At 40.4% G+C, this 22,626-nt stretch overlaps 1 protein-coding gene across 7 annotated transcripts in view; it reads left to right on the top strand.

The window, feature by feature from the left end:
* The window catches only part of kif1b (kinesin family member 1B), a 57,712-nt gene extending 36,293 nt beyond the window's left edge, over window positions 1-21,419 (top strand). For 4 of the 7 annotated variants that reach the window (XM_080031366.1, XM_080031369.1, XM_080031365.1 and 1 more), the window contains 26 exons: window positions 224-329; window positions 2,818-2,966; window positions 3,947-4,125; window positions 4,311-4,448; window positions 7,807-7,925; window positions 8,341-8,426; window positions 8,725-8,854; window positions 9,236-9,389; window positions 9,953-10,040; window positions 10,135-10,253; window positions 10,377-10,432; window positions 11,729-11,852; window positions 12,237-12,303; window positions 12,506-12,590; window positions 13,324-13,429; window positions 14,856-14,970; window positions 15,076-15,209; window positions 15,299-15,360; window positions 15,467-15,612; window positions 16,198-16,458; window positions 16,594-16,665; window positions 16,811-16,932; window positions 17,121-17,273; window positions 17,456-17,648; window positions 17,819-17,937; window positions 18,038-21,419. In XM_080031366.1, the coding sequence (XP_079887492.1) occupies window positions 224-329; window positions 2,818-2,966; window positions 3,947-4,125; window positions 4,311-4,448; window positions 7,807-7,925; window positions 8,341-8,426; window positions 8,725-8,854; window positions 9,236-9,389; window positions 9,953-10,040; window positions 10,135-10,253; window positions 10,377-10,432; window positions 11,729-11,852; window positions 12,237-12,303; window positions 12,506-12,590; window positions 13,324-13,429; window positions 14,856-14,970; window positions 15,076-15,209; window positions 15,299-15,360; window positions 15,467-15,612; window positions 16,198-16,458; window positions 16,594-16,665; window positions 16,811-16,932; window positions 17,121-17,273; window positions 17,456-17,648; window positions 17,819-17,937; window positions 18,038-18,080 (3,126 nt within the window). In that variant the 3' untranslated portion in view covers window positions 18,081-21,419. The remainder of the gene's footprint in view (window positions 1-223; window positions 330-2,817; window positions 2,967-3,946; window positions 4,126-4,310; window positions 4,449-7,806; window positions 7,926-8,340; window positions 8,427-8,724; window positions 8,855-9,235; window positions 9,390-9,952; window positions 10,041-10,134; window positions 10,254-10,376; window positions 10,433-11,728; window positions 11,853-12,236; window positions 12,304-12,505; window positions 12,591-13,323; window positions 13,430-14,855; window positions 14,971-15,075; window positions 15,210-15,298; window positions 15,361-15,466; window positions 15,613-16,197; window positions 16,459-16,593; window positions 16,666-16,810; window positions 16,933-17,120; window positions 17,274-17,455; window positions 17,649-17,818; window positions 17,938-18,037) is intronic. The other 3 variants (XM_080031371.1, XM_080031367.1, XM_080031372.1) reach the window with 1 other exon arrangement.
* Window positions 21,420-22,626: the final 1,207 nt, after the last annotated feature.

Below are 22,626 nucleotides of genomic sequence, written 5' to 3'. Positions count from 1 at the left end.
TTCCATGCATAACTGCGACCAAGGCGAAAATGCTTCTATTCTTGTCTTTGGTGTAGAAATAAGACACAGGTGGTGTTAAAGAAAAGGAGAGTGTGTAGTGATCCCAAGGTAGTGCTGTGTATTTTGATTTGAACTGTGTTGCAGAACCGAGTTCACCTGTTGTTGCGGCTGATGGACAGTTGTCCATGTTCTCTTTTCCTCTTCCCTGTATGTTGGCGTCCAGGTGTACGAGAGCAAATTGCAGGAACTTCAGAAACAGGTGGAGACTATTTCTCTGGTAGCGGAGACGCCTGACGAAGAAGAGTTGGAGGAGGAGGAGGAAGAGGAAGGTGTGTACTGTACATTTTCAGTCCTGCAGATATGTCTTTACTTAGTATATTCTTTTTTTATAATTTTTTTTTATAAATACATGAAGTTACAAATTAATAAATACAAATCTACTGTATGCTTTTTTCCCAAATTCTTTGTCCAGAGCCTCAACTACTCGGATGTATGTACAGTATTTTCTATGTCATGATCAACAAACTTAATATCAACTTCATCCAGATTAATTCAAATTTTGTTAATATTGTCATACTAATTACTCATTTAAGTTATGAAGTCAGATCAAGTCATCAAGTAATACACCCTCTAAAAAAATCGTTTGAAATGAAATGTACTACTACCATCACATCCGAGGTCTAAAGGACCATACATTTGGTCTTTCATGTTTAGTACAAACAAATTACATATAGATAACTGCCATCAAAGCAGTCTCCCAATATGAGTGTTTCCCCACTTTTCAAGCAGCCTGTATTGAAGTGACTCTAAATCTGCCACAGTAAACATAGACTCCTTGATTGGCTGACACATTTGGAGGAAGATGACAGTATATGGTTCTAATTTACTCCTGTCAATTCACACATCTAGATCATATGAGGTTTAGTCCAAATATAACATAGTGGGCAAGAGAAGGTTCTGGTCCTATTTTTTTTAAGTGTGGTGAAACTTTATTTTATATTTGGATGATGAACTGTGGCTTTCTATACAAGAAATAACACTGTCTACATTCACTCCCTTTGAACTCCCTAAAAGAATGGTCCTGAACTGAATGCTTTTATGACTGTAATTTCTCATCTCGGACGTCCCTGAACACATCGCATCAACAGAGTTTTTCAGCACAGTCTCTGCCCGAAAGCGATATTGACTTAAACAAAAAATGTGACAACCTATTCCACATGATGGATTACCTAGATTGAAGGCAGTTGTTTAAAAATACAATGGATATTTAGTTGGACTGAAACAATTTAAACCAGTGGTATGGTCCCTTTTTGGTTTTGTGACAGCTTTAGCATTGTGTGTGTGTGCAGGGCCGACGGACTGGGTAGAAAAGTGATACAGTCGTGGGGGGGCCCAAGGCAGAGGGGGGCCCATAAAAAAATGTTTTTTTTTTTTTTTTTTTTTAACAAGCTAAATGTGTGGCCCCGATCTTTGAAGGCCCTGAACAATGCCATTCCAAAAAAAGAAATAATTGACTGGCTCGTGATAGGCCCCTGACCCTTGCAAGGAGATCAGGGGCCTGCGCATGACTAAGCCATGTATGCGGGAGAGTAAGCAGGAGCAAGCCAACATTGAATTGAACTGGTGGCGAAAATAAACGCAGCGATGTTTCTATGGGGATATTTAGCTGTACAGAAATAAGTGCTGGCAAAGCTAGGACAGTTTAAGACTCCACATCACTGTGGCAACACAACCTATCTATCAGCTCAGACAGCGCAAAGAAAAGTCTGATGAATACATGAGAGTGATGGCCCCTGCAAGTTTCAGTAAGTTTAAAGAAGTGCCACACTGTTACTGCCTTTGAAATGCATTTCGACATTTTAAGGGGAAAACACATTGTATTTATTATTTCAACTATTGAGTTATTTGTAGAACAGCATGCTAGTGTAGGCCAACAAGATTGATTTTCTGAATTTTCAATGCTGCTTTATTTTTATGTTTTAAATTGGGAAAGACATGTTCCAAAACAACCTGTATTTAAAAAGAAATCAAGCAAGTAGGCTAATAATAAACATTAATTAATTATAGGCTATCGCATCACAGTAGGCCTATTGTCCACAATAATCACAGCCCCCCATCCATAAAGGAACTTTAAAAAGTTTAATTTGCACTTGATGTGCCTACACAAGTGTATGGTCTATTATTTGTATTTAGTGTGTCTGCATAGTATTGCACAAAAACAGTAGAAGTTTTCTTTAATTGTGTTTTGTACTGTCTGTAAAATTATACTTGCACATAGCAAACAAAATTGCACATCTGTATTCAAATAAACAGTTGTTTATTTATATAGTGCGCATTGGCATCTTTGAGCAAAATACCCCCAAAATTTTCGCCGCGCCGCTTTGCGCCGCGCCTCCTGTGACCCTGCCCAGTGACCACCTTGACTAAGACATATTATGGGGGAAACACCGGTAAAAGTAATGATTTGGTCATTCATCAGATGAAATATTGTGGAGTTGTCTGGCTCAGAGAGACATGTGTATTGTAAGACCGCTTTTCAGAGGGCCCATCAGGACTTTTTGTATAGGGGCCCAGAATTTGGTGCTACGCCCCTGTGTGTGTGTGTGTGTGTGTGTGTGTGTGTGTGTGTGTGTGTGTGTGTGTGTGTGTGTGTGTGTGTGTGTGTGTGTGTGTGTGTGTGTGTGTGTGTGTGTGTGTGTGTGTGTGTGTGTGTGTGTGTGTGTGTGTGTGTGTGTGTGTGTGTGTGTGTGTGTGTGTGTGTGTGTGTGTGTGTGTGTATGTATGTTTACATGACCTCTGTGTCCTGTCTCCCTGCAGTGCCGTGGACTCAGCATGAGTTTGAGTTGGCTCAGTGGTCCTTCAGGAAGTGGAGGTACCATCAGTTCACCTCGCTCCGTGACCAGCTGTGGGGAAACGCTGTCTACCTGAAGGAGGCCAACGCCATTAGTGTGGAGCTGAAGAAGAAAGTAAGTAAAACAAATTGTGATTCAATTTGCTTTATTGTAGTTTGGCATGAGTTGAAGTCGGATTTTTCCAGAGATTAAAGGAAAAAATCCTAAACCTTAATTTGTGCTGCACAAAACAGAGAGGGAGTCTAAACCTGTTTTACTGAGGGGTCTTACTAAATATTTGGGAAAATGAAACAAATATTTGAGACCCTTTTAAAGTAATCAAGAAAGTTTTTTTGTGTAAAAAATGAGTCCAACTAGTCCTCTATTACCATACTCTCCTGGCATCCACATTGCCATTGGTGAATCACCATTGTGCATCAGGTTCTGGGACGTATAACTGTGCAGCAAGGTTTCCGGCATGATGATGTCATGGCATGCGCCGAAAGAGTGATTCAAGATTGATATTGTGTGAGTGATATATTTAAATGAACACTCAACTTCCAAATCAACCAGAGTGGGCGGTTTGACTCATTGACACATAGAGAAGTTACATTCGTTATGAAAAGCCGGTATACTAACAGTTCTCCTTCGGGAGACCAGTGAGATTTATTGTCTTGTCCACTTCTAGGCGCAAAGTGATTGATACTGCAGGTCAGTCGGCTGTCACAGAGACATTTTCACAGGATATTTATTTATCTTCAGCTTTTTGTCTGTAATTTATATCCAGGGTTGTTAATTGGTTTAGCATGTTGCTCCCCGGGGAAGAGAGAGGCTACAAAATGGAGGGTGGTACGGATAGGCTTTTCAACCCTGCTCGGTATGATAACTCTAGTATACCTACCATAAAATAGAACCAAATAAGATAACCCAGTGAGTCCTGCTTGTTTCCAGTGTCTTTGAACTGACAGAAAGATCTTTAAAAAAAATTGAGATTCAGAGCATGAGGTTCGGATCCTCCAATTCAGAAATGACTTTCGTGCTTGATATTTTATTAAACTCTCTCTCTCTCTGTCTCTTATTCTTCCCCCCAAAAAAACACCTCTCCCATTTTCCAGGTCCAGTTCCAGTTTGTCTTGCTGACGGACACGTTGTACTCTCCGCTGCCCCCCGAGCTCCTTCCCCCGGAGCCGGAGAAAGAGCGAGACTCCAGGCCTTTCCCCCGCACTGTTGTGGCCGTAGAGGTTCAGGACCTGAAGAATGGGGCCACACACTACTGGTCCCTGGATAAACTCAAGTAAGCCAAGCACCTCACCTTCAAACTAAGTCCTGGTTTTTAGTAACATTTGTTTAGCTGTAGAAATCCTCAAACCGTAACAGGCTATATAACAAAGAGAAAAACAATAGTGATGGATTGACATCTGAACGTCTCTAGCAGTTAAGTGTTAACGTGGAGGCTGTTGCTCCGTTGCCATCTTGCAGGCAGAGGCTGGAGCAGATGAGAGAGATGTACGACCGTGCTGGAGAAATGGCCTCCACCAACCAGGAGGACGGCGAGGGCCCTATGACTGGAAACGACCCCTTCTATGACCGCTTCCACTGGTTTAAACTTGTGGGGAGGTACGTAACAACAACTACTGCAAAAAATACAGTACATACTATTCTTTTATCTGCTACTGTGTTATACTGTGTGTTGTGCTGATGTCACCTGGGCTCTAAGTAACAGGTTTTGTCTTTGTGTCGAACTTATTTGTTATGGCTTTACTCAATCAGCTTTTGTGATCCATTTATTTACAATGGGGTTAATGTATTAACTTTTAGATTACATTATTCATTTTCATTGTCCAATTCTTCTACACGGATTACATTTTTGTCATTAGATTCAATTGTATAATTGATATCACATTTCATGCTTTTATCATTTATGTCTGATTTCATCTTGATGCTCATGTCATAAATTATATATTTTTTTTCATGTCATGTTTTTCTAATTTGATGTCACATTGCGATTATTTTTCTGCCTTTTATTTCACGTCACTTATCAATATTCCTTTGTGCATTTAATCATTTTATTTGACATTACATTTTGTACTATTTTTATTTATTTATTTATTTATTTATTTATTTATTTATTTATTTATTTATTTATTTATTTATTTATTTATTTTATTTTATTTTATTTTATATGAAGTCATTTTCATGTATTGGTTGTATCAGTTTGCCAGTCTGTGGCCATTCTCATGTAGTTATCCATTCCAGTTCATAGGAAAGCTTGTAATCAACATAGGTGATGTGTTGTTTTGAATTGTATCCTCCTTCAGCCAACATACATTATAGGAGTTACATGTTAAAACATGTACATCTTATAATGTATGCTGGCTTTGAAATGCCACTTTAAAAGGATTAACAGTTAATCCTTTTAAAGAAGAAGAATTTAATTTTTATGTTAAATAGTCTTCCTTTTATGAACTGCTGAGACACCTAGCAGCTTCCTGCAATACCTGCTCTTTGTGAAATAAATAAGTAATACTAAAGTCGCTGTATTAATAAAAAACAAAATTCTAAATTGATTTGGTTGAGCTGATAATTGAACTAGGTATTAAAAAAAAGTAACTGGTGTCATCTGGTGGTTGATTACTTTGAAATCCAAATGATACAAAACATTGTATCTCTTATATAAGTATATTATATTATTATTTGTTCTAGGAAACTACCCGGTAAGGTAACATAACATTTGTGAGAAAACGATGCCAAAGTGAAACATCATAAAACACCAAAGCCATACTTGATGAGCTTGCAGTTGGCCCTGTTTTAACTCTTCTATTCCTCCACTGTTACCTTTCCTTGGTTTTTTTCTTTACGCCGCTGTTTCCCCCAACACTACCGACCCCTTCCTCAGCTCCCCTATCTTCCACGGCTGTGTTAACGAGCACCTGGCCGACCGCACGCCCTCCCCCACCTTCTCCACCACCGACTCTGAGATCACGGAGCTGGCTGACGAGCGCCAGAGTGAGATGTCCGACTATATGGACGACGAGGCGTTTGTGGACGACACCAGCTCCGACGCCGGCACAGAGGAGGGCTCCGACATCTTCAGCGACGGACAGGACCCCTTCTACGACCGATCCCCCTGGTTCATCCTGGTGGGAAGGTTGGTTCACTGTCCCCCCCCACCCCCCACACTCCATCGGGCCAGGGGCGGGACCGGAGTTTGGGGCGGAGGATGATGGCTTGGTTTAGTCTAGTTTATCTTCACTTGCACAGATGTAGAGCAATGTGAAAAAAAAGGGTGGAAAGTAAAGAGTTTATGATGATGGGAATGAAACAAGCAAATTAATGATTGTCAACATTTTATAGGTTTCATGGATGAATTCGTATTGAGTTTATCTATGAAGATGATGAAATACTTGATTTACGGACTGATGTTGCACCCAACAACTGTGTCCTGTAGAGATATATGGAAGCACTTTCAGTGTAAAGTATACGATATTGTTTTATGCAATATTTTTTTCATGGATGAAAAATCTGGATATTTAAAAAATTTCAGTAAATACTGTTGGCATATATCTTATTAATTATAAGTTGAAGCCATCCTCGCTGAAAGAATAAAAACCAGATCATGTATTCATAGCAGCTTTGCAGTGATAAATTAGACCAGTTTGGAATGTAATGTGATTAGTCATACTTCTGTGCTCACAGTCCTGCTTTGTATGAGTTGCTTTAAATTCAGACTCAGTTCCCAAAAAATTTAAAAGCCACCATCCTTTTCTCTCTACATCCTCCCAGCGTGGCGTCTCATCCCCCCGCCACCATCACTGTGCTCACTGTATTAACTCTCATCTGTGTGTGAAGTCCATGTATTTTTGCTGTTTAAGTTGAGTAACTGTCTGTCATTTTATTATAATTTTTTTAAACCTTGTCTGATTTTTTTATGTTTATTTATTACTTTACATAAAAATCATTTGTTTTTGGAACCCTGTTTGTTTTAACATTTCTATTGGAATGTAATTAGATTATATTAACTCACTGGTAGTTGTCAGTAATCATGCTTACTTGTTTTATTCAACGTCAAGCTGAAATGTGCAGCATTAAAATCACAGCACACATTGAACCGAGTTTGTGGTCTCAGACATGTGAACACCGACTCTTTGTCATAAACAATCTCCCGGCAATCTCAGAATAAGACAACAGATCAATGCAGGTTTTGAGCCGGCCAGACCTCAGCTGCCTACGTCACTGTGACGTCAGAGATTTTACAGATTGATGTCTCTCCTGCGCCTTGGCCTTGAGTCTCCCTGTAAAAGGAGAGAGAGAGAGAGAGCAGGGTGAGGGAAGGAGGGGTGACAGAGAAAAGAGTAGGTCACCCGGGGTGCAGCAAAACAAATCAAGCCCTACAAAACAAAATGTCAGTGAGTGTGTGAGGGAGAGACTGACATCGCCATAACATGACACGATAACACTCCTTTTTTACAGCCTTTGCTGCTGCACCACAGGGCATCAGTCATCACCCTGTCAGACAGTTTAAAAATAAGCTGGACGGTTTAAACTGCTGCTGAGTTCAGTGCACTGGAGCATGTGTGATTTTATGTTTGTGTTTTTTTTCTCCATGTTTTGGTTTCACCTCATTCCTTAACATAATTGTCACTAATATTTCAATGTATTTTATTGTAGTCATGCTTAACGCTGTGAATGTTTATGCACATTATAGGATGTTTCACAAATTAAAGACGTATGTGTTCGTCTTCAGATAATGTAGTGCTTTCAAGAAAAATTGTCCCATATGTGACTACTACATATTCTTCAATGGATGAATCTCTTAATTTGCTATCACTAGCTTAATTAAATGCAACAGATAACGCGGCAAAATAGTTTGAATGTTTTCTGCATGCAACGACTGCAGTAGTTGTTCCACACTGCACTAGAATCAGGTTTTTTAATGCGTTTTCACTCTTTTATTTTTTTCAATTTAATCTTTCAGAGCTTTCGTGTACCTGAGCAACCTGCTGTACCCTGTGCCGCTGGTGCACCGTGTTGCCATAGTAACAGAGAAGGGCGAGGTGCGTGGTTTCCTGCGTGTGGGGGTCCAGGCCATAGCTGGTGAGTAATTAATGAGCTTCTCTAATGAGAATGACTGTCAGGATATTTATGCCCAGTGTTGTATCCTGCTAAACACTCATTTGTGTGATACAGTTTTCTTGGAGAAAAAATATGGTCGTCATGTTCCCTGGAGCAGTTTAAAAAACATACATGGACGCACTTAGTGTGCGTCCCGTATTTCTGTCACACTCTTTCTGATTTTTGCATTCCAAAATATATTCGACTCAAACCTAATAACTAGATGCATTTATGCTTCGAACTGTTATTTCTATATCCGTGTAAAGACACTCGCAGCTGGTGGCAAAGAGAAAAATTCCCTTAGATTCTCCACGTATCCCTTCTGATGTGCTATGACAGTTGAAGTCAGCCGCATCACTGATAGATCCTGATATGAGGATGGTTTGTGTCTTTGTAGCTGACGAGGAGGCCCCAGACTACGGTTCTGGAGTTAGACAGTCGGGGACCGCCAAGATCTCCTTTGATGATGAGTACTTCAAAAAGGTAAGCCCCGAGTCTGATGAAAGTGGCTTCAAAGCCTGAAAACAGACTGAGACAGTGGGTGCATATTGTTTATGTTAGAAAAGGAAGTCAGCAGAGGAAGCTGAGATATACATTGCATACATTCTCATCCTTTTTATTTTCTTAAAACGATAAATAAATTATATAAATAAATATTGTTTTCAGCCTTCATCCTTATTCATCCAGCATTGCACAATAACATAGAAATGCCTTCACACAGGTGGAGGTTTGCTTAATCCTTTCCTCTAATTTTAATTTAATTTTATATTTGTCCATTCAGAATGACTTTCCCTGCACGGTTATGACCCGCTCCGGCTTGTCCCTGGAAGAGCTGCGCATAGTGGAGGGCCAGGGCCAGAGTTCAGAGGTCAACACACCCTCAGAGGAGCTCAACAGACTCAATGACATGGGTACGGCCGCCAGACCTCCACCTCACCACTCGTAAATGTTGACCTCTCCGCCCAATGGGAAACACACTTGGCAGATGGTTCTGTCACATGCAAAGGCAGTCCTTAAATGTATAGTTATGTAAATGAGACTGATGTGGTCTCTCTTACTTTGTGAAGGAATGTGTTTAAAGGCCATTGGATTCCCCCCCCCCCCCACACACACACACTCCCCCCCTACAAATCACAAGCTCAATTATGTGCAGGAGCCCGTCTGGTTTTATTGTGCTGAGCTTAGAATTCACATGCAGATTGCAAAGCACAATGACAGGGTGCAGTTGCATGTCATTTTCAATAAATCTCTGCACAATTTCTCCTAACCCCCTTCTGTGGCTTTTCCCTCAGACCTCAAACTGGGGAACATCCCAGAGAGTAAGCTGAGTCTTGGGGAGGGTCTGGCAGGCCAACTAGAGGTGGGCAGCATCTTCACCTTCCGTGTTACTGTGCTCCAGGCCAGCGGCGTCCCTCCTGAGTACGCCGACATCTTCTGCCAGTTCAAGTGAGTCCACAACTGTCTAAAAAAATAATCTCTGTTAAAGGTGCTCTGAGGAACTTTTGTTTTTTTGTTAATTCTTGCACCCCCTTTGGAGAAAAGCGGTAATGTTTTTACTAAGCCAGCTGTTGTTCCTGGGTGAGCGTACCCATGACAAAGGCATTAAGAAAATACATAAAAAGTAGCTTTCTTTGCACTGATGGTCTCGTTTGCTGTTACATGTCATTTATGATCATCAGAGGAAAAATGAGACTGTATCAGAACTAAAATTCCCCCCATGCGGTGTCTTAAATCTAACTGTTGAGGTAGAGTGGTAAAATGATAGATGTAGTAACATATATCAGAATTTAAACTGGTCAAGTTGCTGTGAAAACAAGAACAATTTAAGGTCATTATCCAAATCTATAAAATAATGAAGCTTTCTTTTTAAAATAAAAATAAAACATAGAAATGCCTTAAGAGAATAACAAGAACAATGAAGAGTTGTTGCTTAATCCTGTATTTTGCACCATATGGAAACATCAACACAAACATGATACACTGACACTGATTTCTGTTGTTCCCCTTAGTTTCCTGCATCGTCATGATGAGGCTTTTTCAACCGAGCCTCTGAAGAACAGCAAAGGAGCTCCTCTGGGCTTTTACCACGTCCAGAACGTGAGTGAACATGCTCTTAAACACAAGCAAGCTCTACTTTTACAACTCCAGTTAATTCATTTTGAAAAACCCTTTCTTTTCACTGCTGGAGCAGATTTCAGTTGAGGTCACAGAATCCTTCATTGAGTACATCAAGACCAAGCCCATCGTGTTCGAAGTGTTCGGCCACTACCAGCAGCACCCATTGCATCTTCATGGCCAGGACCTGATTAGGTTGGTGATGAACAAAGACATTCTTCTGTTGAGATGCTGCATTACTTTCATGTTTGGTACACCAGATAGATTTTGTGATCTTTTTTTCTATAAGGTTGGTTAATTATGCTTTTATTTTTACAGTCCTCCAACACCGTCAAGGAAATACTATCCTATTCCCATGCCTCTGTCCAGACCTGGTAAGGATTTGAATGTCATCACAACACACGCTGTAACATCAATATGTTCTGCACCTGTTGCCCTCATTTCAGAATATTTCTTCTATTCATTATGGTTATGTCAGCATGCCTCATTTTTCCTTCCACTCTTCTTTCATTTCTCGCTTCCTTTTGGATTTTTTTTGTCTCCCTTTTGAATCATTTCCAACAATCCAAAATACCTCATACCCAACCCTGTCCTCCCTTTTCCACATCTCCTTTTTCACACGCCGCCCCCATCCCCCACCCTCCCCCCTCCAATCCTTCTCACCAATGTGCAAATGTATATTGAATTAAAACTCCAGACCATACCCGTAAGATAGAGTTGGTGCGCTACCTGATGAGTGGCTATGTGAACGGCAAGGTGCTGGACACGCTGTCTGAGCATGCCAACGCCCTGGCCTCGTCGGCTGTGGCCAGCCTGGAGGACGAGGCCGAGCAGCTCTCTCACTTCCCCTTCCTCCCGGTGCCCAGTGACCTTGTGCTCATTGTGCCCAGGCACCATGGTTGGTACAGCGGTCGCAGTAGTTAGCTAAACGTGCATTAGATGCACCTGTGTTGTGTAGTGATTAGGCCCAGTGCTGTGCTTTGTTCCTGTGGTCGCTCTGTGACTGCAGGCAGTTGCACGATAGCGCTATGCAGTGGCTGTGTGTGTGCTGCACCTCGCTGCAGTTTTATTTAGGTCCAGTCAGCTAAGTCCAACCCTCCCCACTTCACCTTACAAACCAGCCTGAGACGACACCTTCACGTACATCTGATGTACATTCTGAATATGAGGCCAAATAATAAACTGAGCATTTATCATAAACACAGGAGATCACTGACACAGTACTCACAGCATAAATCAGAATCCAGAGGATTAAGCTTTTGTTGGTTCAGCAGCCGTCCAATTATGGTACTTTTCATATGGAATCATGTCCATTCAACCATTTTATTGAGCACAAATGAATGTAGCTGTGTGCCTCAGCTCAGAGATTAGCCCGTTTCAACGGGAACATAATCCGGATGTGTCAAACAGCAGGGAGCTTTCAGCGGAGGTGTAATCTGTGATTTAGTTACTCAAAGCATTGCAGCATGTGTTGCCGGGTTTTGAGTATGATGTGTTATGTCGTGTTTATTCCTCCATCTTATTTCAGTAATAGTGGACTCTACCATGTACTGATACTGTGAATATTGGTATTACTTTCTATATAAAGGCTATGTATTCCCTCATTGCCCATTATCCCCTGTGGAATTAAGGAAAATTCCAATTGTAATTGATATCCGTCTTATTCTCAGTTGTGTGTGTGTCAGTTCCAGCCACTAAGTTGAACACCATCACCAAGTCCAACCTGGGTCAGTGTGTCAGCAAGTATGACCTACTGGTGTGGTTTGAGATCAGCGAGCTGGAGCCCACCGGAGAGTAAGTGTCTACACAGTCATCTCATTTTCAAAGCAAATATAAATGATCAAATACGTTGTTTAGACAAGACAGACAAGATTAATTCTTTCAGATTAATGTCACTGTGCTACTAAGAGTTTTAGTATGTTTCAGTGTAATAACATGCTTAAGAAAGTATACATTATCATAGGTAGGGAAAATCTGAGGGCTCTATTGGGGGCAAATTTCAGCAGTGTTGTAAACAATAAGTCTAAAAAAAAAAGCCTTTGTGAAAAAATTTGAACGGTTTGAATTTAAACGGCAATTTATCAAATACCCGGATATTTTTTGATGCAATCTTTTTCCAAGAATGCCAAGAAATGTGTTGTGTTAAGTGGCTGAATATGACGTTGATTCCCTCCACAGGTACATCCCAGCTGTAGTGGATCATAGTGGAGGACTGCCCTGTCATGGCACCTACCTGCTGCACCAGGTACCGGAGATGTGCACAATCACACATCAAGCCTACACACGTTTTATGCAGCCATTTGCATTGCACACAGAATTAGATTTTGACCAAGTTGCAGTCATATTTTCCTTTTTTATAAAACCAAAAAAAATAATATAATTTAGAAGCTTAATTAAGTTCCAGCTGTTTGTACTCTGGTTCTAAGCTCCTGTCATCTGTGTTGCAGGGTATCCAGCGCAGGATCACGGTGACTCTCATTCACGAGAAGGGCAGTGAGCTCCACTGGAAGGACGTTCGAGAGCTGGTCGTAGGTGAGCAGCCTTTCCCCCTCAGAGATTACAGAGGCTCAAAACACTGCTGTGTCCCACTAGCAGACAGGAGGGTGTTGTGAAATGTTCATTTTTTTTTCAGATTTCAGATATATTTATTTAAAACAGGGACAGTGGGAAGATTGTAGCCAGTTGCTCATTTCCATCTTTAGGCCCTTTGGAAGGTTGATGTTAGATATAGAAGTTTGAAAAAGAAACACTTCAAAGGGGCTCCCATAAAGGCTCAGTCCTCAGAAGCAGCAGACCACAGGTTTGAATATAGCCCATGGTTGTTCTCTGCATGTCATTCCCCTCTCTGCCCCATTTCACCTTTGTCTCTCCAAAACTATCCAGTAAAGCTTAAAAATGCATCAAAGCACAATCAATAAGAAAAATAACAATAAAAGAGTACAATAACAAATCATGCTGTTGGAAAGGAAGCTTAGTTTATGAGTTTCAGTCATAACTCCAGTCTAGGGAAGTCATATCTGTTTTCGCCTCCGGCTGCCTCTCTCTAACAGGCAGTTTATATACTGTAGCTGTGGCTGATGGGCGAAATAATTCCATTTCACATTTTTAGAGCATCAGCTGCTGATATTCTTACACAGAGAGACTTACAAGTAAGCATGTGTTTGGAATCTTGCCCGCCGGACAACACCATTACTCTACTGACTGGGCTCCTACATTGAGACCTTTGGATTGAAATGTTGACGTGTGATGGTCTGTGTCCCACCAGGTCGTATCAGGAACAAGACTGAAGTGGACGATAGCGCCGCTGATGCCGTCCTGTCCCTCAACATCATTTCCGCCAAGAACATCAAGTCATCCCACAATGTCAACAGGTAGATGTAGCGCTCCACACGCTTCCAATTTCTGACTCATCCATTGATCTATTGCTACGGGTTGTGGCTGACAATCTGCTTGTATTCTGTTTCACTACACCAAGCTTTTCTTGAGAGAACTTTTTCTTTAAACAACAAATACCAGCTCAGTCATTTTGTTGTGCTTGTTGTCCACATATTCTAGTTGATTTATTTTTTCTTAAAAACTCACTAAACACAGAACCATGCAATATACTGTGTGTGTGTGTGTGTGTGTGTGTGTATTTGTCTATTGATTGGCTGAAGGCAAAGAGGAATGATTGCATGGCCATTTCAATTTTCACTGCTGTGGATTTGCTCCATTGTTTGTCTCTGTTGCCTGACTTTCTGTGCTTCTTTCTTTTTTTTCTGTGCACTTTCTGTTTTTCTTCCTGCTGCGGCTGGACTCCAATTGAATTTTCTCAGGCTTTCTATTGATAAAGATATTGATAGGTACCAGTGACCAGAGAACATAAGGTTCTTTCTGTGAAAGACCTTTATGCTTCTCTTCAGTCCTATAGATCCCTAGTGATTAGTCCTCCTCACTGACGTTTCAGTTTGCCTTTCATTTTCCATCCAATATTTAGCGTTTAAAAAAAAAACTGAATATCATTACAAATCATATTACGGACAAGTAAAGGCAATCTTAGACGCAAATGCAAAACCCCTTCTTTGTATTAGTTTATATAATGGTGTATTGATTGTCTGCAGCACCCAGATTCCAAACAAATGCTTTTCTCTCAGCTGTGATTCACTGTGTGAGTCAGTAACAACCAAGGCCACTGAGACTCCAACAGGGCAGGTCTGGCTGTCAGTCTGTGGGTGAGAGTGCCCCCTGCTGCAAAATATAGGAACTACTGAAACCATGGGAAGAGCCTCAGCAAGCAGTCATTTTAGATAGAGAGCAGAGACAGATCTAGTAAACAATATTTTACTTATTGCTTTTGAGTAATATATCTGTAAAGGAGTCTGATAGTCTTTACATTGATGCTATAATAATGTATGTGATTTACCATAGCTTAATTTGACATGCAGGACATATTTACCCTGTATTCCGCTTGCCAGCGTTCTAATTTGTTCCAACTGTCACAACAAACTCAGCTTGCTGCACTCACACACACACACACATTCCTGACAGTCTGTTACTACCATGGCTCATGATCCCATAGTGTCCTTTGTCAAGCTCTCACCTCAGTGTGTTTCCTCACATCTAGTTATGGCGAGACACTTCAATCTGTGATATATGACTGACTTTTCAAAATGGTCCTGTAGTTTCCATACAGATCCTACAAACCTACCCAAAGTGCTGTTTGCAAAGCACTGACCATGACTTTATAGGAGATAGTACTATGTCATTTTATTTGTAAATTTTGCTGAAAACTGAAGATATTTTGTTATTCACCTTCAGGACTTTCTACCGCTTCGAAGCGGTGTGGGACAGCTCGCTGCACAACTCCCTCCTGCTAAACAGAGTCACTCCCTATGGAGAGAAGATCTACATGACCCTGTCTGCATATCTGGAGGTGTGTCATTGCTCTTTTATAATAGTACCTTTTCCTAAATGTAGCTCTATTGTTTAACCTGGATGCCAACTGCAGCTAAAATGCTTGCTGTGTTCCCCTTCACAGCTGGACCATTGCATCCAGCCTGCGATCATCACCAAAGACATCTGCATGGTCTTCTACTCCCGAGACGCAAAGATCTCCCCTCCCCGTTCCCTCAGGAATCTCTTCGGGAGTGGATACTCCAAAACCCCGGACTGGTAAGACGCCTGACTTCATTTCTATGAACCTAATTCAAGAGACTCGGATCATGTTTACTTACATACAATCTCTCTCTGCTTCATTAAAGCAATAGAGTCACCGGCATTTACGAGCTGAGCTTGTGCAAGATGTCTGACACTGGAAGCCCAGGTGAGCAAATAATCTACAACGTCAAGAAATAGATTCAAGACAAGCCGCCTGTTTGTCATGATTCCATTGAGAGTTTTGTCCTATTGATTGCTTTTGTCCTGAGCAGGGATGCAGCGGAGGAGGAGGAAGATCCTGGACACATCAGTGGCTTATGTGCGTGGAGAGGAGAACCTGGCCGGCTGGAGGCCCCGAGGAGACAGCCTCATCCTGGAGCACCAATGGGAGCTGGAGAAAATGGAGCAGCTGCATGAGGTGGGTCCTTAACTCTCTTATTCACCTTCAATGTTAAAGAATGTATCAAAAATATACATACAGTTGTATCTAAAAAAAAATTGAATATCATGGAAAAGTTATTTCACAAAAGTGAAACTTTCATATATTCTTGATTAACTCAAGAATGTGAAATATGTCAGTTCTTTATTTGGTTTTCATTTTGATGATTATGGCTTTCAGTTTACGGAATATAAAAATCCAGTTTCTCAAAATATATGAATATATGACATAAAACCAATCAAAAAAAGGATGTATAATACAGAAATGTCGAACATCTGAAAAGTATGTTTATTGTTTATTCTATATTTATTTCACTTTATGTGTAATGAATCTAGAATATATAAAAGTTAATTTTTTTAATTAAATTTCGGGGGGAAAAATAAATTTTACAATGACATTCACATTTTGTTAGATGCACCTGCATATACTTTGAAATGCCAAAGTTTTTTCTCATGTCTCCCTGCTTTGTCATTGTCTGATATCCCACTGAGATAAACATTTCATTTAAAAAAAGTTCATTCTTGACGATGTAAACTTAACCCCCACCCGTGTCATCCGTTCCAGGTGGAGAAGACCCGTCACCTGCTGCTGCTGAGGGAGAAGCTGGGAGACGCTGCTCCAGTGGGGACGGCTCCCACCGTCAAGTCCCTGAGTGAGTCTCTGTCCCCCAGCATGAGCACAGACAGCCTGTCCACCTCCACCTCCATCTCCTCACAGATCTCCAGCACCACCTTTGAGAGCGCCATCACGCCTAGCGAGAGCAGCGGCTACGACTCCGCCGACATCGAGAGCCTGGTGGATCGTGAGAAGGAGCTGGCCACTAAGGTGAGAAAGCCAATTCAGCAATGCGTGGATATAGAGAGTGTCAGTGTCAAGATTGACTCTTTGCTGCATAGTTATCAACAGGCAAACTGATTCTTCTCCTCCTCCTGATCCCTCTGGCCTTTTGTTCACTTGCAGTGCCTGCGCCTCATGACACACACCTACAACAGTGAATACAACCAAGTGGTCAACAGTATCAGTGACTGCAAGGTGAGCAATGATAAACAAAAATATATCAATTAACATTGTATAACGTTTTTACTTTTGTCAGGTTTGATTTGACTAAACCAATGACGCTGTGCTTCTTAAAAGTAGTGTTTAACATACATTTCTCTTTTTTTCCCACTCCCTCCAGCTGTCTGACATCTCACCAATGGGACGTGACCCCTCAGTCACTAGCTTCAGCAGCGCCACCCTCACCCCGTCCTCCACCTGCCCGTCTCTGTCTGACTCCCGCTGCGGTTCCATGGACCAGAAGTAAAACTCTTCAGTTATTTATTTTTTCTTCTCTTTTTTATTTGTTGATCTAAATATCTATCAATGCCTGTATTTTATAATATAACAAGAGGGGCAAAGCTTACTGTAACACAAAAAAACAATATGGTTTGGTATATTTAAGTGAGTTGTCACCATGATGCTAACTTAGTGTAATTGTTGTTCCTTAGGACCCCAGAGAACAGCTCCCGCGCCTCCAGCCCCTCCTGCTCGGACTATGAAAACTTCCCCATGGTTCCCACTCTGGAGACCTCCTACCTAGCACGGGCTGGAAAGAACGAGTTCCTCAACTTGGTGCCTGATATTGAAGAAATGAGGCCAGGGTGAGTGCTAACATGTTTGCATGTATGCTCTCATATTAGTGTGAAGTCCTTTTCTCCTCTTTTCACTGTGATATGCAGCGATGTAAATAGAAAATAAATCAATACAAGATGCTTCTCACAGCCCAAACTAAAGTAGATAATCCTGTTCCAACCATTTTTTCACTCCTTTTTTTCCTTTTCAGATCGGTAGTATCTAAGAAGGGAATCCTAAGCTTCATGGAGCCGCGCTCCAACTCGTGGGTGAAGCACTTTGTGGTGGTGCGCCGGCCCTACGTCTTCATCTACAACAGCGACAAGGACCCGGTGGAGCGGGGTGTCCTCAACCTCTCCACAGCACAGGTGGAATACAGTGAAGACCAGCAGGCCATGCTCAAGGTAGACTTTCAAGTCAAAACCTCTAATTTGCAGCAACTGAGCATAGTTGCACAACTGAACGTTCGCATAGTAAAAAAAATCAGGTTTATCACATAGCATCATTTGGAAAAATTCACATTTAGCCAACTAAATACGTGCAGTTTGACCAAAATAAGTTGTTCTCATTTCAGACTCCGCACACGTTTGCTGTGTGCACAAAACATCGAGGAATCCTCCTGCAGGCCAACAATGAGAAAGACATGAACGACTGGCTCTACGCCTTTAACCCTCTGCTAGCAGGAACGATAAGGTACACACACAGACACTGCACAACACACCAAGCAGCCCTACGTTTTCTGAAAAAAAAAAAAATCCTCATCTGATCACCACGTGAAATCCTGTTCCCACAGATCTAAGCTGGCGAGGAGGCGCACTTGCCTGATGAAGAACTGAGTGAGTGGAGCGGCACACAGGAAACCACAGGCTTCCATTCTCTTTTCAGAACATACCAAGTGTTAACACTTATTAATCATTGTGATTGACGGTTTTCTCTTGTAAGTAGACTTGTGGCTTAAGTCTCCTTTCATGCGACTAAAAGTTTCAGTTCCAGAGGAATTTGCGCCCCCACCCCTTTCCCTCCAACAACCCTGAAGCCAACTTAGCTTTCTCTCCTCTCTATCGCTCCTCCCCTCTTCTTCCTCCTCCTCCTCCTCAGCTATTTGTGTTTTTGTTTTCATGACAACGTTTGCTAATTTTGTTCCGCTTTGTTGTCATTCCCTAACTCCCTAACTAGTAGCATGTTGTAATAGTCTACTTGTGTGTGCACGATTCTTCGGAAACTGTTCTTTCTGGCCACTAATTTCAGTTTTGCCAATCATCTGTAGAAAAAAACTAAAATTGTCTATATCAGTGTTATTTGTCTCCCGAGAAGAGTTCTATTTTATTTGTTGGTTGTCATTCATTTAGTTTATTTTTATTAATATGCCCGCATGATAACTGCAGCAGTCCTCAGGAGAAGATTTTTTGCTAAATTCAAAAAAATTTAAACATATCCGATAGAGGTACAGTTGAAACCATGAAGGGAAAATATACAAATATCTCCATGTGATGCATCTGTTGACGCTCTGCTACAGAAAGCAAGGCTACTTCAAGATCTTATTGCTGCTAATGAATTCATATGTTTTTATCCTCTTGTGAGATTTGCATCAGGCTGCTAGCTTCCCTCTGCCGCTGCCTCATGAACGGCCTTTAGTGACAAAAAGTCTGAAAAAGAAATTGTTCCAACTCAGACACAAGGGCAGCACTGGTTTTCCACCGTCATCCATGTTAAACTTAGATCCCACTCCTCAGTCTGTGTACATACACCAACTCCAAACCCCCAATAGTGCCGTCAGTCAGTGAGAGATAACTAACAATCATGCATCGGCACCTAAAATATGAGCTATCTGGGGTAAAAGGCAAAAAAAAATTATGATTATTTCATATCTCGGCAGCGAAAACATGACGATGGATTGTTCGTGCAGGAGTAGATATTTGTTCCCCTGTCCTTTTTGCTATTTCATCTCTAGAACAAAAAACACAGTTTTCAAGGAGAGGAGGAGGTGGAGGAAGACAGACATCATTTGTACATACAGTCTGTTCTGGTGGCTCTCATTTAAGACATTCCTCTCTGCTCCAGCTCTTAGCAGTTTTTCTTACACCGACCCATTGAGCCTTTAGATCTTCAAAAGAGTCTCAACATTTGCTGATATTTTTTTTATTTATTTTTTTTAATAACATTTACTTTAAGCGTCACGTGCGTGTGATACAGGAGATAAGAGGAGGTATTAAGACAGAATGAAGAAGCAATGCTCTAGCCTTGAAGCCAGTAGTAAATGGATGAAGCTGCTAGCATGTAGCCTGCAGGACAGATTATGATACTCCCCCTCATTGAAGTACAGACTTTTTTTTTTTACAGCAGGTTACCACGTGTTCATTTTCTGTGTGTTTATTGAATTGATAACCGTTAACTCACATAACTTTAATTTGATTTACTTTTTTTTACTATTATTATTATTATGATTAACATTGTTGATTGTTTTTCTTTTCTATTATGCTTTTATTCATTCCATAGTGAAGTTTTATATTAAAATGTTACAGAGGGCATACATTTCCTTATTTCTTACTAACTTTGTGGGTTTTTAACCTTATTTTGCACATTAACACATATCTATAGCAAGACGAGGGCAGATCACACACGTTGAGTCCAAGATTATTTCCGAGTATCAGGGACACTGATAAGAGCACATATCGAGGCTACACTGGATAACTGCTTCTTGAAGAGGTTTACAAGAAAGAAAGAAGTGATATTAAAGGGATGACTATACCATAAGGTTTTATTTTCTGATATTGTGTTCTGAAAATATTTGCTCTGTATATCGTATCAAAGCTGCTACATTTGGCTCCTGGTAAATTATGAAATTTTTGGCGCCTCTGTCTCTATAAATTGTACAGATGGGCATTTAAAAACTCTGGCCAACCAACCAGTAGTATGCCTACTGTCTGATTATGAAAGGGATATCAGGGGTTAAATGTGTTGAAACAGAGGTAGCCTTGTCTGTTACAAGTAAAGTGGAATTACTGGCTACGCATCCTCATTGTCTGCTCATCTAAATACAGTAAACGTTTGCCTCAGAAAATCAAAACAAATGTAAATTTCAGGGCGTAGCTGCTCTCAGGTCAGCCAACCTGCTGTTCAGCAAAACCAAAAATCCTCTCAATGTTTCTGAGAAAAAAAAATTTGTCTGTCAAGGAAAACCCACACATTGAAGAAAATATAATAATAATGAAAAAGCATCTATGCCCTAATCATGGCTCAAAGTGCAATGCATGAGATACTGTAAACCTCAGCGTACTGAATATGAAGACCTGTCAGAGCAAACATTTTCACTCCTGTGACTTATTTGCAGAGGCACATTATTTTGAATTGTGTATTTATTTGTTTGCAATGTGTATATTAGTTTGCAGCTCTTTGCACATATCAATAAAAAGGTTCAACTAACTGATCAAATAAAGTCTGTGCGGTTTAGTTGTTCTACTCAGAATTAACCAAATGACTTTGCAGCAGCCTCTTCCAGTCTCAACTGGGAGGGTGTAGAATGTACTATGAAGATGTGTGTATTTCCATCATAAAAAGTAGGGAAAAAAGGGGCTCAAAATGTAACCCACTGCATCTTTTCAGGGGAGGTGAGTTACATTAGTGTTTCCTCTTTATTAGAAAGTGGTTTGAGTGAAAGTCTGCTTTTGGGTTTGAAGAATATTTACTCACGCTAGGCAGCCACTAGTATTCTAACTGAATAAGGGTGGTTTTTAACTCATTTTATTTGTTCTAATATCAGGGAATATAATACAAAGTAGCTAGTGACATCTAAAATGACAGTATACTATTGTTGTGCTGGTGTCTTTCTTCACCTAAACGCTATTTTTTTCCGTTGATGCCTTTCGAACAAAAACTAGCCATGATAGTTTCCATCTTCCCCTCTGACAATATCAGTTAACTGCGTCCCCCCCTTTGGATTTGTTCACCAAAAGAAAAATACAAACCATGACATTAACACTGTACATTATTTGTCAGACTGGTTTCATTTTCATACTTATTTTGTAAATATCTGTGTTGTATGGAGCTTGAATTAAAATGTAAATATGTTTACTGTATTTGTAATAATTATAATCCATTCGCTGTATAGCGTAGATGTGTCATGCAGATATCCTAATTCTGTGTATGGTAATCTTGCACCATTGAACTGTTTAGTGAATGAGGCAACAATAAAAACGTGCAAACTGTGCATAAGCAGAACAAGTCCTGCCTGTCTTCTCCTTTGTGCAGTTTTTCTCCCGTGTTACAACTTCCTGGTCTCTGTGTGACACGGAAGCAGGAAAAGGATGAAATAGATAATATGTTAGGAATGGAAAATAAATGATTTCCTCATGTTAAATCAAAATTGTGAGAAATGAGTTCATAATTTTGGACTTAGTATTTTATAGTTTTAACTTTGTAAGTCAAACTTTTGACTTGTCTCAAAAGATTTAACAAACGTTTGGACTTCAAAACACACATTTTGACATATCTGAATTATTAATGTAATATTTGAAATTAGAAAAATCCTGACTATCTTTTTATTCTGATGCATTTCCTACCTTTGACATATCTCTTAATTATGACTTTCATATCTTAATCAATTAAAATAGATTTAGATTTAGATTAGACTTCATTGCACTGAAAAGCAAAGGAAAAGTCTTACAAACTGTATTACAAGCCCCAGCACTACTTCCTTCTTGCTGCCTGCATGTAAAGTCATTCTGACATGAAACTGGTTAACTGCAGAGTCATGCCATGTCAGCAAGTAGAAGATGAAATTGTGATTTCATTGGAGTTTATTAACTGTGAAATCCCATTCTGCATGGAAAGGACACTGAACTCTCCTTATAAGTTGCGGATCACTGGGTCCCAGATTCAGTGTGGTTACTGGAATAAGCACAAATTAATTGATTATGCTGTATTTCAGCACAAGATTGAAATAATCATGATTTTGACAAGGGGACTGTTGCCCGCTTTGCCTTGCCTGTAATCTAGCCTAAATTGAAAAAAATAATGGTGAAACTATAAAGTAAAAATAGTATAAACTGATATCTGGACTATTTTCAATTTACAAATGCAGAAATTATTTTACTTTAATCCTGTACAAAAATGTTAAGGGATCACAAGTACTAATGTTGCATACATCTGGCTCCTATAAACAATATTATAGCCTATCATTATTTCACTATGGGGGTTGTGGATGTGGAATGATTAATGGGATTTCTGATTTACCTCTTTAAGCAAATGATGAAATCACTGTCTTGACATCTAGAATTGGACAAAAGGCCCCAACTAGACATAAAGCCTAATGTCAGGGGTCACAGCACAAAATACCACAAGTTAAGTCTTCATACGCTTACAGCATTTTTAATATAAAATTCA

This window comes from Ammodytes marinus (assembly GCF_949987685.1).
Source record: "Ammodytes marinus genome assembly, chromosome: 7".
Taxonomy (NCBI): domain Eukaryota; kingdom Metazoa; phylum Chordata; class Actinopteri; order Uranoscopiformes; family Ammodytidae; genus Ammodytes; species Ammodytes marinus.
This window is presented reverse-complemented; position numbering and strand designations above follow the sequence as displayed.